Genomic DNA, 13,876 nt, shown 5'->3' on the forward strand with positions numbered 1-13,876 from the left:
AAAGACGCCAGATGTAAAAGGTCACCTGTCGCCTGGTTCTGTTTATATGAAACTTCCAGGACAGGCAAATCCATGGAGACAGAGAGTAGATCACAGGTGGCAGGGGTGGGAGCCAATGGGCTCGTGTCTCCACGTGGATGCCGGAAGTGTTCTGGAATGAGCTGGTGACGATGGTCGTACGACATTGTGAATGTGCTGAAAAGCACTGAATTGTACACGTTAGCAAGGTTAAAATGATTGATTTTATATCAGTACAAAAACTTCTTTAAGTGTATGGGAACTCTCTGTACGTTCTGCTCAATTTTTCAATAAAACTAAAAGTATTCTGAAAATAAAGTCTGTTAATTAAAAAAGCAGAATAAAACATGAAGTGGCCATGAGAAGGGTGCAGTCTGTGGCCCTGGGCCCCGCGGTGCCACTAGCAGGCCTCTGGGCACTGGGACCCCCCTCGTGCGCTCAGGGTCGTCAAGGCCGCCCGCGCCTCCCGAACCCCCCAGCTCACCCCGTCCTCTTCCTGAGCGAAGTCTGAGCTTCGCACGGTCCTCAGAGGCCATCTGCCCGGAGCTGGATAAAGGGCTGCTGCCTTTGACACTCACGACAAGCTCGTGAGGAACTGGGGGCCCAGAGAGGTAAAGGCATCCGCCCGGCATCAGTCAGTGCATGTGTGCACATCTGGGCAGACCCCAGGTGTGCCCGGTCCCCGCGTGGGCAGGAGGGGAGCTGCTGTCGGTCAGCTCCTGGCCTCTGGATGGCAGTGCTCTGAGTCAGAGATACAGAGCCATGGCCCTGGAAACACAGAAGTACACTCCCACGGGCATACACAGACCATACTGACACACCCATTCACACACATGCGTGGATGCTGAAGCAGACTTGCACACGCCTGGAAACACACAGACACACAGACACACACACGCACACTGAAACAGACCCAAACGCTACCATCACATGACACACACCCGAGGGCCTGGGCCCAGAGCTGGGCTGACAGGGGGAAGCCTGTCGGGGTGGGGTGGGGCTAGGCTGGCTTTGAGTTTCCCGTGGTCTGTGGGTCACTGTGACCCGGCCGGTCCTCCCCACCGGGCACGTGGCCGCCTGGGGCCCAGGCAGCCCACTTTAGATGCCGCTGGGCAAGTTGGGATCAGTGGAGGGGCAACTCCAGGACCAGGCAGGGTGCTCCGAGAGCTGCCCCCGTAGCTGAAGGCTAACTCTGCTTCCAATTCATTAAACCTCCAACGGTCTGAGTCCTCGAGGGCAGAGCCTGGGTCTCCTCACTGGACCCCGGGGCAGCACAGCCAACGGTATGAGCGGCGGCTCTAGTGATAGTAGTCACGCAGGACAAGTGTTTACTAAGTGCTCTGTGTGCGCTGGGCCCTGTGCTGAGAGCGCAAGCCCCTCCCACCCGCCCCACAACCTATAAGGTCCGTTCTGTCGTTGACTCTCACACGGATGGGAAACAGAGCTCTGCAGAGGCGGAAGCACCTGCCCAAGATGCTCCTGGAGCCAGGCTGCGTCTGTCAGCTACTACGGCAGTGATGCTGCGGAAAGACTGCCCACACCAGGGCTTTATGGCCATAAGACTTCCACTCAGGCTGCGGTGCTGCCTGACCTGGCCAAGTCCAGGCCTTCTCCAGGGGTGTTTGCTCTGGGGTCCAGGCCATGTGCTTCTCGCGCTGGTCACTGGAGCCCAAGGAGCCCGAGCAGATCACATGGGCCACATTCAGGGCCTTCGCCTCATCTAACGGCTCTGTATGTCCTGCCCGCTATGGTTGCATCAGCCCGAGCAGCTCCCAGGCCCAGGCCCAGGCCCAGGTGGATGGCACGGGGACATCCGCTCTGCCCTCAGTGAGAGGGGAAGCGTGAGGGCCAGTGTTTGCTGAGCGATAATCCAACCTTCCGCTTGGGCTTAACTCCGAACCTGGGGCCACACGAGCATGTGACGTGGCCTCCATTTGTGGACAGCGGGAACAGGGGGGACACAAGGGTCAGGCCTATGGGGTCACGGTCCCGGCTCCAACTTCCTGGGCCTCACTTTTCTCATCTGTACAGTGGACAGTTGGGCAGTACAAACGGGATAAAGTGTCTCAAGTGCTTGGCTCAAGGCCAGCTCAGAGGACGTCCTCAATACATAGTGTTCTCTAGCTGTTCTCAACAGGGGCCCACAAACCCCTCCTTGGAGTCATTTGGAAAGGTTTGTGGGGCGTTTCGGGTTGGGGGTGTATTTCCAGGGTGAGGGCCAGGGATGCCCATGTTTGCCCACAGCACAGAGCGTTGTCCCACTTGCCCTTGTCCAGAAACCTGAGCAGGTTCTGACCCGGGCATCTCCTATCTGGCCTGCGAGGGGCAGAGGCTGTACCAGGAGGAGACCCAGCATCTCCCACAGATCCAGCGGGTCTGCTGGCTGCTGGGACACTGGCTCCTCCGTAGGGATTTTCCCCTTAGATGTTGGAGATGCCAGCATACCAGGGACGCATGGACCAGGCAGCAGGGGCTGGGGTGACAGCCTGGACCCTGGCTGCCTCTGAGCTGCCCTCCTGACTTGGACTATGAAACCCCAGGAGTTTTGTGAATTGGTAAGAACAACAGGCCAGGGCGACGGCCGAGCAGGTAACACAGAGGAAAGGAAATAGCTGAACCCGTGCATCTCTGCGGAGAAGAGGCCCATGCCCAGAGGTCGAGCTCAGGCACCGGGAAGGGCAGCTGGAAGCAGGTTCAGAGGTCGCAGCACTGAGGGGACGCTCTGGCCCCGAGACCACCAGACAAAACCCACTTGAGGGCCAGTCTGCTCAACGGGACAGCGGGTGAAATTCGGACGTGGCCTCAGCGTTAGCTGTCCTCTGTATCCACCATAAACCTGCTGATTCTGATCATTGTATTGAGGTTTCCCAGGAGAATGTCTTTGTTCCTAGGAGAAATATCCACTGGAGGGTTTAGGGGTGAAGAGTCTGCACGTGCTCTCAAATAGTTCATAGAAAAATAACTCCAGGGCTTCCCTGGTGGCGCAGTGGCTAAGAATCCGCCTGCCGATGCAGGGGACACGGGTTCGAGCCCTGGTCTGGGAAGATCCCACATGCCGCGGAGCAACTAAGCCCGTGCGCCACAGCTACTGAGCCTGTGCTCTAGAGCCCGCGAGCCACAACTCCTGAAGCCCGCGCGCCTGGAGCCAGTGCTCTGCAGCTAGAGAGGCCACCGCGATGAGAAGCCCGTGCACTGCAACGAAGAGCAGCCCCTGTTCGCCGCAAGTAGAGAAAGCCCGCGTGCAGCAATGAAGACCCAACGCAGCCAAAAATAAATACATTAAAATAATAAATTTTAAAAAATTAAAAAAAAAACAACCCTCCATATAGGGACTTCCCTGGAGGTCCAGTGGTTAAGACTCTGCACCTCCACTGCAGGGCGCACAGATTCAATCCCTGGTTGGGGAGCTAAGATCCTGTATGCTACACTTGTGGCTCGGCCAAGAAAAAAAATCCCCCCCCCCAAATAAAATTCCTTATAAACAGATAAAGCAAATGCTGGAGAATGAAAATGGGTCAATCTAGGTGAAGGGTATAGAGGTGTTTATTGCATAATTCTTCCAAATTTTTTGTGGCTTGGAAAATTTTCAAGGTAAAAAAAATTTTTAATCACTTAAGAGTTACAACGGCCCCATTCATTTAATTAAAAAGTTCAAGAGATTGCTAAGACTGAGGCTCCCAGTTCTTTTTGAAAGAAAGCCCAGGAGGTGCACTGTTAAATAGTGCAAATGAAACACTATTCTGATCAAAAAGAAAAGCACATGGGAAAACGTCCAACATCACATATAATGGGGAAAAAACAAGTTAAATAAGGTATAATTATTCAACTATTAAATTAATGTAAGTATATTTGGAATAGTAAGATCCCATGCTGGTGAGGAAGTGAGGCACAAACCTGTGGAAAGAGGTTGGGCTGACTGTATCCTCTGTGCTCCCGGCAACAGTCCTAAACGAGACTCTGTGGAGCTGACGCTGTGCGCAAGGCCCTGGCCCGTCCTCAGCGCTGATCGTGGTCGCTTCCAGCTCCTGCTCAGGCTGTGCCCGAGGGGCAGCCTGCACAGTCTTCAGCCTGAAGACCTGCTGAGACTCCACTCGCCCTGAGCTTTGGGCCAGGACTGCTGGTTCTTGTGCACACGCTCAGCCCCTATTACACCCCACAGCCCTCAGAGCACCCAGCGCCCCACCCCAACCCCTCTCCTCCGCTCCTGGAACCTGGGATTAAACGGGAAAGGCCCCTCCTCCAAGAGGCTCCTCGAAGCCGTGTCCCCTGCCTGACCCACTCCAGCCAGGTAAAGTGCCTGGTGGGTCCAGGGAACTCGAAGCGGCTAGAACTTGTCTCTGGGGTTTAAAAAAAAAATGTTTTGGGTAATTCCCAAATGTTGGGGGCTGCGGTAGTTGCCTTCCTGTTTTCTAGCTTAATCCACCTGTGTTCGGGAGAATAAACTACGTGATCGCAATCCTTCGAAATCTATCGAGATTTGCTCTATGTGCCTCTGCATGTGGTCGACATTGGCCAATGCTCTGCGTGACCTTGACAAGAACGTATACTCTGCCGCTAACGGGAGGAGGTTTTGTGGGGAATCAAACCCTATGGGGGTTTCCCTGACTTTTCTCTCAGTGACCAAGATAAATATTTTAACTCCCACAAGATGTTTCTATTGTTACAAACGTCCAATATTGATTAGCTTTAACGGCTAATTTTCAGTGCTCTTCACTCCTTCCAGCGTTCCCAGGCTCCCGACCAGCCTGCTGGGGATGAATTCTCTTAACCTTCCTTTGTCTGAAAACACCTTTACTTTGTCTCCATTTTTGAGGGATAATTTCACTGGACTGAAATTCAGTTTTGACCGTCATTCACTCGTGTATTCGTTTGCTGGGTGAGTATTTGATGAGCCCTGACTGGTGCTGAGTGTGTGCAGGTGCAGGAAACGCCCTTGCTCTCCAAGAAGAGAGGGAAGTGTGTGCCTGGCAGAGGGAGAGGGATGTGCAAAGGCCCCGTGGCTGGAGCACAGGGAGCAAGAAGGGCTGGGGAGGCGGCTGCACCTGGGCCACTTGGGACCTTGTGGGCGAGGGATCACGCTTTGCCCTCGTCCTATTATAGGAGCAGTGAGGCTTCTCAGAAAAGACAAAGCTTTAACTGGCCCGTGAAGGGTGCATGTGGTGAAAAGAAGCTGAGAAGGGGGCAGAAACCTGGTGGGGTTGAGCACTGACTGTCTGAACCAGGGCTGGCTCCTGCAGTGGGTCCTGTGCTGGGCTTTGGGTCACCTGCTCCATTCTGGTGGTAAAGACCAGGCTTGGCTCTAGGCTGGCAGTTCCCAAGCCCGTCACTCATTTGGCTGTGTGACTGTGGTCCCTTCCACGTGAGTCAGCTTGCCATCTCTCCTTCACTGGGTTGTTATGAGGCTCAGAGAAAACGGTGCTGAGAGCTGGGCCTGCAGCTTTGCAAGAGTTCAAACATCTTAGCTCTTGTTTTTATGGTTAGGATTTTCTCATCTGCTAAGAGTCAGAGAGGGTAAGTCGCTTGCCCTAGGCCACACAGCCAGGATCCTTCACCCTCCCCATTCCACTGACAGGGTCCCTGAGGCCCAGAAAGGTGGTTTGCCCAAGGATGCCCCAAATATGGGAATGGCAGAACTATTCACTCATTCACTATTTATTGAGTGCCTGCTTTGTGCCAGGAGTGACCCAGGTGCCAGGGACAGAGTGGTGTAGGAACAGATAAACCCTGCCCTCGGGAAGCTCATATCCTCCTGGGGGTGACTGATGCTACACAGAATAAATAAGTAAACCAAATACATTTGTTAGGTGGCGACAAGGGCTTTGGAGAGAAATACAGTTGGGAAGGGGAAGGAGAGTGGGGGGAGGCTGACAAGTCCAGTCGAGCGGAAAGGTGGCCCTTGACTTGAAGGAGGTGAGGGAGGGGCTCTTAGGACATCTAGGGGAGCAGCATTCCAGGCAGAAGGCACAGCGTGTGCAAAGGTCCTGAGGTGAGAGTGTGCCTGGGGTGCTCCAGGCCCAGCAAAGAGCCCGCAGCGATTGCTGGTGCTTCCTGGGCCTTGAATTCAGGTGAATCTGCTGTGAAGCCCTCCTCCCAGCAACAGAGGTCGCTGGGGAAGGGGCTCCTCCCCAAGCCCCGGCGGAAGGGAGAGTTTACTCCCCTTTATGAGCGGTGCTGCCCTGCCCCAGCTCCCACCCGGCTCCTACAGAACCTGCCGTGGTCAGGGTGGGGGCAATCAGGCCTGGATGTAGGAGGGGAGCTGGGCATCATGGCCGCAGCCCCTCAGTCCCCTCCTGGTTTTAAAGAACTCGCGATGACCTGGTTTCCGGTGACCTGTGGTGCCCGCCACCGCCCCAGCCTCCCCCTGCTTCCCACCCCTCAGGGGACGCTGCCCAGCCTGCCTCCTCACCCACGTCCTCCCGGGGACTCGCAGGCCTCCTAGCTAGTACCCGGCTCCGCTGGGCCCCCGTCATGGGCAGTCCTAGGCCGCAGCGTGTTCATGCGCGTTAGGAGTATGATCTTAGGCAAGTCTTGATTGTATGGAAAGGAGGGAGACAGGCATCTGCTGAGAACCTACTGCGTGCCGGGCTGATCCTATCGGGAGATGCTATCGTACCTATTTTATGAACAGAAAAGAGACTCAGAGTAGGGGAAGGTTTGGGTTTTACCCAAGGTCACTCAATAAGCAAATGTTAATTTTAGTAATAAAAGCTGCTTTTGGTGATTGCTGGGAGCCAGGCAGTCAGATCCAGGGCCACTGGGGGAGGGAGGACGGCAAAGAAATGGCTGTTAGCTTTGATCCCCTCCCAGCAAAGGTCAAACTCCTGGCCAGAGAGGTCATCTGGAGATGTTTGTCCTGGAGCTGACTGGGAGACACTCATGATAAATGGCTCCCATATCTGAAGAGCTATCAAGGGGCAAAGAGAGATAACCCTGAGGGTAGAAAGGGGCTGTTTGCTAAAGCTGCAGCAAGAGGGACTTTGGGTCGGTGTCTGGAGCAAACATCCTGTCCGACAGAGCAGCACGCTGCCTCAGAAGTGACTTCTCTGTTTGCCAGGGTTGCCGGAAAAGGCATATTCCCCCGAGAGAGGTCGGCCTGGGGACACCCCTGCAAGCTCACACCTGGGAGTTTTCAAAGGGCCAGGCAAGACTTCCGCCCCCAGATTTCTTCAGCAGGAGGGTTTTGATCTGAACAGTCCCGATCGATCACACTGGAAGCTGAGTTTGGCTTCTGCACGTCTGGGTGTGTTCCTTTCATGGAGCCAGAGTGGTGGGGGTGGGTTAGCGGTGGAGGAGTGGATTCCTCTAGTTGCATCAGCTATGGTGTGACCTCTGACATTTACCTTTCTTTGTTCCCAGATAAACCAAACACACAAAAACTAATATTCCTGGCTTAATAAAAGAATGGGGGGTGGGGGGAGGAGAGTGGCCTGGTAGGTGGGGAGAAAACTGGGGCTTGGGTGAAACAGACTGTAGTTGGGGGGGGAGTGCTCCCTGGGGGCCCTCCCCCTTGGCGGGCTCTCCAGAATTGGCTCTGGTTCCGGAAGGCCCTGCCTGGACACCCTGACGGGGTGGTCAGTGGGCAAACCAGCCCTGCAGCACCTGCTGTGCACCCAGCCCATTCGTGGCCAGTGGTTCTCAAGCACTTCCCACGGGTCAGGTCCTGTGCAGTGGGTTTTACCAGCAGCTATTTCCCTTTTACTTTTGAGAAAACGAAAGCTGCCTGCAACCACAGAGCTAGTGCACCTAGCTAGCTAGGTGCCAGCATCCTTCCTGTCTCTTGGTGGGCCTGCCCCATCCTAGGGAGGCTGTGGTCAGCACAGGGGTGGGCACACGGTGGCAGCTCACAAATGCTCTGGGCTGGTAGGTGCTGAGGGCCAAGGGGGAGAGAAGTGGGCCGGAATCAGGAAGCAGAGGGACTGCCAGGGCTCCCAGGTATGTGACACCTAGCTACCAAAGGGGCTCTCTTGGGACCCAACCAGCTAAAATCCCACCTACTTTTCTAAACCCCTTCCCTCCCGCTGTCCCCCCTCCACCACTACTCCAGCCTTTTCCGGATTACTGAGGACTCCTCCGGTCTCCAGGCACCTGCACAGGTGGTCCCTCTTCCCACCCCCGCAATTTGCATGTCTGCCACCTTCTCCGGCGCACAGGCCTCCCTCGGGCCCTTCCCTGAGCATTCCAGGGCAGTGTCCCCCGTGTTGCCATCCCAGCCCGCATCAAGCTATAATCCTTTATTGTGCTGCTCGGCTCTCATCTCCCAGGGGACAGTGAGGGCAGCCCCGGTGAGTGCTCGAGGGCCAGTGGAGGAGGGGTCGCAACCGGGTGGGGGGGCGGGAGCTGCGTGGTGTGCCCGCCCCCCGCCACAGGCAGCCTGAGGAGGGGCGGGGGGCCGAGCCGGCCAAAGTCCAGGTCCGCGGGGCTGCGCAGCGCGCTACTTAAACCTACGACCCGCCGCAGCCGGCCAAGGACAGGGACACCAGGTCAGTTGGCGGACCGAGTGGGGAGCCGGGGTCTGGGGTCCGGCGGGCGGGGGCCCAGCAGCCGCGTGGCCTACTCGGGACTGGCAGGCGCCGCAACGGGCGGCCCTGGGACTTGTAGTTCTCGGCTCCGCGAGAGGCCGGTGCGAGCCCGGGAGCGCGGCGCTGCGCGGGGACGGGGACTACATTTCCCAGAAAGCCGGGAAAGCGCGGTCACCGGGGAGGCGGCGCTTCCCGGGCGTGATGGGGCCGGTCCTGGCGGTTGGGGTCTGCCGCGAGGCCCGCGCTTGGTCCCTGCAAGGCGGCCCGCGGCCGATGGGGCCGGGCCGGGCGGGGCCCATGCGCAGCTCGGTGGCGGCGCCCGACTGCTGCGGGGGCCTCGGCAACTTGGACTTCAGGAAGGTACCGACCGGGCCGGCAGCCGGGCCAGGAGGGGGGTCGCTAGGGCTGCTGGGTCCGCGGCGGGCGGTGCCGCCGTTACCAGGCAACGGGGGCGGGGCGGGGCCGCGGGTGCGTGCGTGTGAGTGCGAGTGCGCGTGTGCGCACCCGTAACCGCGCGTGGGAGTGCGTACACGTGTGCACCTACGGGATCGCTAGGCTCCGGGGTGGAGGTGCCCCGAGCTGAGGCCGGAGGACAGGCCTCCTCCCGGGTGGACTGGCGGGGAGTTCGCGGCCTGCGGAGCCCCGCACGGGCCGGGCCGGGACGGGCCAGGCGGGACCTGGTTCTGAAGACCAGCCGGGCCCCTGGCCCCGGCCCTTAGAGTCTCCTCTGAGACAAGACATTAACCTTTTCGGCGTCAGCCATTCCCCGTGGTGCTCCCAAGAGGTCCCTGCCCGAGGCCGCCTTTTGTGGTCCATTCATTGGTACAGCCGGTACCGATCGAGAGCAGGTGTCCACTGAAGAAAAACGCACAACCTAATGGTTGCGAGTTGTGTTCTATTGGGGGCCTTACTGAGGACTCTAGCCCAGGAAGGAGCCTCTCAGTACCTCTGAGGGGGAGCCAGGATATATAGGAGTTTTTGCTGGAAGAAAACCCACATCGAACATCAAAAGATTACTGCTGAACACAAAAAAGCAGACATCTTGTACATGATTTTAGCACTTTTCTATTTGTGGGAAGATGCAAGAGTCTGGGCTCCTTGAAATTATTCCTCAGAACTGCATCTTAACTGCCTGGGGCCTGTCTCCTGTTTCTCTCCATCCTGAATCCCCCCTCAGGGTGCACTGTGGGGTTGGCAGCAGCAGCCGATGGCTTGATGGGGGGCGACTTCCCTTGTCTACCGGAATGGCAGGCGGCATTCTTTGTCGGCTCTCACTGACCATTCACTCCACTGAGGCTGGAAACTGAAAATTCTCTGCCGGAGATAAAACTGGTCAATGTTTTAGAAACTGGCTTGTGGGGAGGTGGGTTGAGATCCTGAGATAGCCGGTCCCTATCTGAGGAGGTGACCTCTGATCTGAGCCCTGAGTGATACGCCCTGGGGGGTGGGGGCCCAGGTGCTCTGGTGGGGGGCTGGCAGACCAAGGCCTTGAGGAGGAGTATTTGTTCAAGAACGAAGAGAAGCCTAGCCCAAGGGGACCCTCGGCATTGCCTGGCTTGGGGTGGATGTTTCATGGGTGAGACCTACGGGGGAAGGATGGGGCACCATTAACTGGAGGTGGGGAAGCCTTCGGGGCTTCTGGTGGAAATCAAGGGGGCAATGGGTCCCGCTGCAGGGTTAGGGTCCTGCCCTCAGGTCTAGGCAAGGCCTGTGTTCTAGACCTAGCAGCGAGGGAGGGGGAGATTTCCTGGGTGTTGGGGGGAAGGTCTTTTCTGCCCTTCTTCCCTTCCCTGTGGGGCTGTGCAGTTGGAGCGATCTGGGAACCTTTCAGGGGACAGGTCAGGGTGACCCTCGTTGGCTAACATTCCGTTTTTTCCACTGCAGCCCTATTGGTACAGTTAAGCTTCCTGTTGCCAACAACGCTGAACGTTGTGTATTTGTCCTACTTGGCAGCCCTCCTCCCTCCTCAGTGAAAACCTCTGGTTTTGAGAGATGTCATCCTCGGGATGGTTTCTCTGCAGCTGGGCGTCTGAGCTGCATGATGGCAGCGGGTTGGCCCCGCGCCGTCCCTTGGCGGTAATATGTCACGCTGAGAATCTAAACTCCTCTAGTAGCCACAGTTGAAAGAGTAAGGAATCGGTGAATCACTTTTGACAATATATTTGACCCAATACGTAAAATATGTCATTTCATCACGTGGCACCGCACGTCCTCAGCAGCCACACGTATGCTGACGTGCAAGCATGGGCACGGTGCCCTTGACCACTAGCTCCTGGGCCTGCTCCAGCTGGTGCGGAATTTGGGCTTTGTTTTGAGCTTAGAAAGTCCCCCCTTGGGCTGAGGCGCGTCCCCGCTGCAGCCTCATCGACCGAGGCTCTCCCTGCCCGGGACTCAGCCAGGCTCCTCAGCTGGGCAGCTGAGGGAAGCCCGCTGGCTGGTGGGCGATGGAGCCGGACTGAAGGGCTCCAGTGGGGCCTCGGGGTGCTGGCTTCTTTGGGAGCACAGGCTGCCAGGGCACAGTCGGGGGGCCCCTTTCATGCCCATTTCCAGATGGTTCTCCAGCCCTTGTGAGTGATGGGTGGTGTAGGTGTCAAGAGGGGCCCTTCAGTTACCTGCTCTGTGAGATGGGACCTTTGTCAGCTGTAAAGTGCGGCCCACCTGAGGGTGGGTGCTCTTCAGAAGGCAAGGCCACTGTGTTCAGGCAGCGTCGAGACCATGCTGGGCGACAGGCCCCTTGGGCTGCCCGGTCCCTGTTTGTGACTCATCTGTGACCATTTGGGAGGCAAATCCCAGGGGCAGGTAGGAGCTGCCTTCTGGGGCGAGATGTTTGCCTGCTGCACTGAGTTGTTTTTCAAACTCTTTTGGCGTTATCACATTAGTTAGAATAAACAGCAGGCTGTTTCTCTGGACGACTTACTGTGTGAAGTTCTCAAGGACATAATCTTTGTCTTCAGTGTTTTTGAGTCAGAGTCCAGACCTTGGGCAAGTCACGTAAGCGGGCAGAACCTCGGTTTCTTCTCCTCTGTTGAGGTGATCGTGGGGCTTTACTCATCCGTCTGTCAGTATGGATGTTCTTTTCTTTTCTTTTTTAAAACAAATATTTATTTATGTGTTTTGGCTGCGTTGGGTCTTAGTTGTGGCACGCGGGATCTTCGTTGAGGTATGTGGGATCTTTTGTTGTGGCACATGGGCTTCTCTCTAGTAGTGGCGTGCGGGCTTCTCTCTCTAATAGTGGTGTGTGGGCTCCAGGGCGCGTGGGCTCTGTAGTTTGCGGCACGCGGATTCTCTAGTTGAGGCACGCAAACGCAGTAATTGTTGCGCGGGCTTTAGGTGCCCTGCAGCATGTGGGATCTTAGCTCCCTGGCCAGGGATCGAACCTGCATCCCCTGCATTGGAAGGCAGATTCTTTACCACCGGACCACCAGGGAAGTCCCTATTTGTGTTCTTTATTTTATTTTAATTTTTATTGTATTGTATTGTATATTTATTTATTTTGGCTGCATTGGGTCTTCGTTGCTGCGCGTGGGTTTTCTCTAGTTGCGGCGAGCGGGGGGGGGTACTTTTTGTTGCAGTGCGCGGGCTTCTCATGGCAGTGCCTTCTCTTGTTGCGGAGCACGGGCTCTAGGCGCGCGGGCTTCAGTAGTTGTGGCTCGCAGGCTCAGTAGTTGCGGCTCGCGGGCTCTAGAGCGCAGGCTTGGTAGTTGTGGCGCAAGGGCTTAGTTGCTCCGTGGCATGTGGGATCTTCCCGGACCAGGGCTCGAACCCGTGTCCCCTGCATTGGCAGGCGGATTCTCAAGCACTGCGCCACCAGGGAAGCCCCCTACTTGTGGTCTTTAACAAGGACCTTTCTGGTACTGATCTCTAGTTTGATTCTGCTTTGGTTCAAGAACGTACACACTTTTACTGTTTCTTTCTTTTTCTTTTACGAGCACTTGCGAGGGATGAGCCTCCTGCTGTTATGGGGGCTGGTGCTCTGGCCCACCTTGTCCTCACCGATTTTCTGCCTACCCGTTTTGGCTTCATGTGTTAGCCTCAGTGTTTTAGTCTGAAAAATGGGCAAAAACAGGGTTGTGGGCGGACTCAGTCACAGAGTAATAAGTGAGCTTCCTGTATCATCTCACTTAATCCTCCTGATGGTCCCAGGAAGGAGGGGCCACCCCCGTCAAAGTTTACCCAGGTTCCCACAGGGCATCGGACCCTGTCTCAGGACAGGCTCTGTCGCCTCTGCAAAGCCCTGGCCCAGGGCTCGGTCAGCTGGCTTCCTGTCACCACTGCCTTGGACACAGAACTGCGTCCTTAGGTAAATAGCCTTAGGCACCAGCGTTGGGGGGGGGGGCCTGTCCGGGGCCCCTGAGGGCGAATGTAGAGAGAGGTCTGCGGCTTACGGCCCCCGCAGAGGAGAGGAGGCCCCAGACCCACTCCCAGGAAGGGCCCACCTTGCCTCATGGACGCGGGACCCCACAGGCCCTCAGAGCCTCGCGGCACATGGCCCAGGACAGGCTCATCGCAGGAAGAGTGTGAATAATCAGCTTCCTGGAAGGAGTCATGGATTCGGAACACCGGGGCAGCCGCTGGCCGCTGTCTGTACCGTAGGAAAGCAGAGCCTTCAGGTGGTCTCCAGTGCTGTCTCGCCCCCCGTCCCAGCGTGTGGGCCGCACCCCTCGCTGGCTGTTCCTTAAGAAGGGAGCATTCCCCGAGGGCCCCTCCAGAGAGCATGTCTGAGCGCTGGCATCAGGCGCACAGGGAGCACCCTCTGCCCCTTGTATCCTGGCACCTGTTTTCCCCTCTCATCCCCCGGGGCGGAGGTGGGTCATGGAGCTTCCTGTGGTCCGTCCCGGAGGGTGAGGGGGAGCCCCCAGCCCAGCCTGGATTATCCGCTGCCCAGAGACCTTCTTCTGCCTGGTGCCCCGCCATGGGGTCGTGGCCGCTCCTTCTTGTATGCGCCAGGCTCGGGGCTTGCAGCAGAAGTTTCCCGGTGAATGTCTCCTGAATCACCGAGAAGGCCTAGAGATGGAGGGTCCAGCTGGAGGCCCGCCCCGCTGCCCCCACCCCGTCCCCTTCCCCTGGCAGTGAGCGGTACGTGGGTCCCAGCTGCGGTCGATGTGACTTTGATTCCCTGGGCCCCTGCTGTTTGTTTGGATGTCACAATGTGACCCTGGGTGCTGTTGACCCTCGCACGGTGAGCGGCACGGGCTCTAGCCGCTGAGCCCCTCGCGGGAGCGCTGCCCGGGCAGCGGTAGGTAGCCCATCTCCTCTCTGTTCCAGCGCCAGGACTCCGCGGCCCGTGACCTTGGAGCCAGAGGGGGGCTCCGTTGTTAGGGTTACCGGGAGCAGAAGGC

The 13,876-nt window shown here is 57.2% G+C and overlaps 1 protein-coding gene across 11 annotated transcripts in view; it reads left to right on the plus strand.

The window, feature by feature from the left end:
• The first annotated feature begins 7,817 nt into the window (after window positions 1–7,817).
• The window catches only part of PEMT (phosphatidylethanolamine N-methyltransferase), a 47,661-nt gene continuing 41,602 nt past the window's right edge, over window positions 7,818–13,876 (plus strand). The window contains exon 1 of one of the 11 annotated variants that reach the window (XM_033422672.2): window positions 7,818–7,950. Coding sequence is in view for 10 of the 11 variants with exons in the window: in XM_049702138.1 (XP_049558095.1) it covers window positions 8,739–8,897 (159 nt within the window). In the remaining variant the exon portion in view is untranslated. Of the gene's footprint in view, window positions 7,951–8,361; window positions 8,898–13,876 lie in introns of those variants that run through there. The other 10 variants (XM_049702138.1, XM_049702142.1, XM_033422671.2 and 7 more) reach the window with 10 other exon arrangements.

This window comes from Orcinus orca, chromosome 19 (assembly GCF_937001465.1).
Source record: "Orcinus orca chromosome 19, mOrcOrc1.1, whole genome shotgun sequence".
In the NCBI taxonomy this organism is placed as follows: Eukaryota; Metazoa; Chordata; class Mammalia; order Artiodactyla; family Delphinidae; genus Orcinus; species Orcinus orca.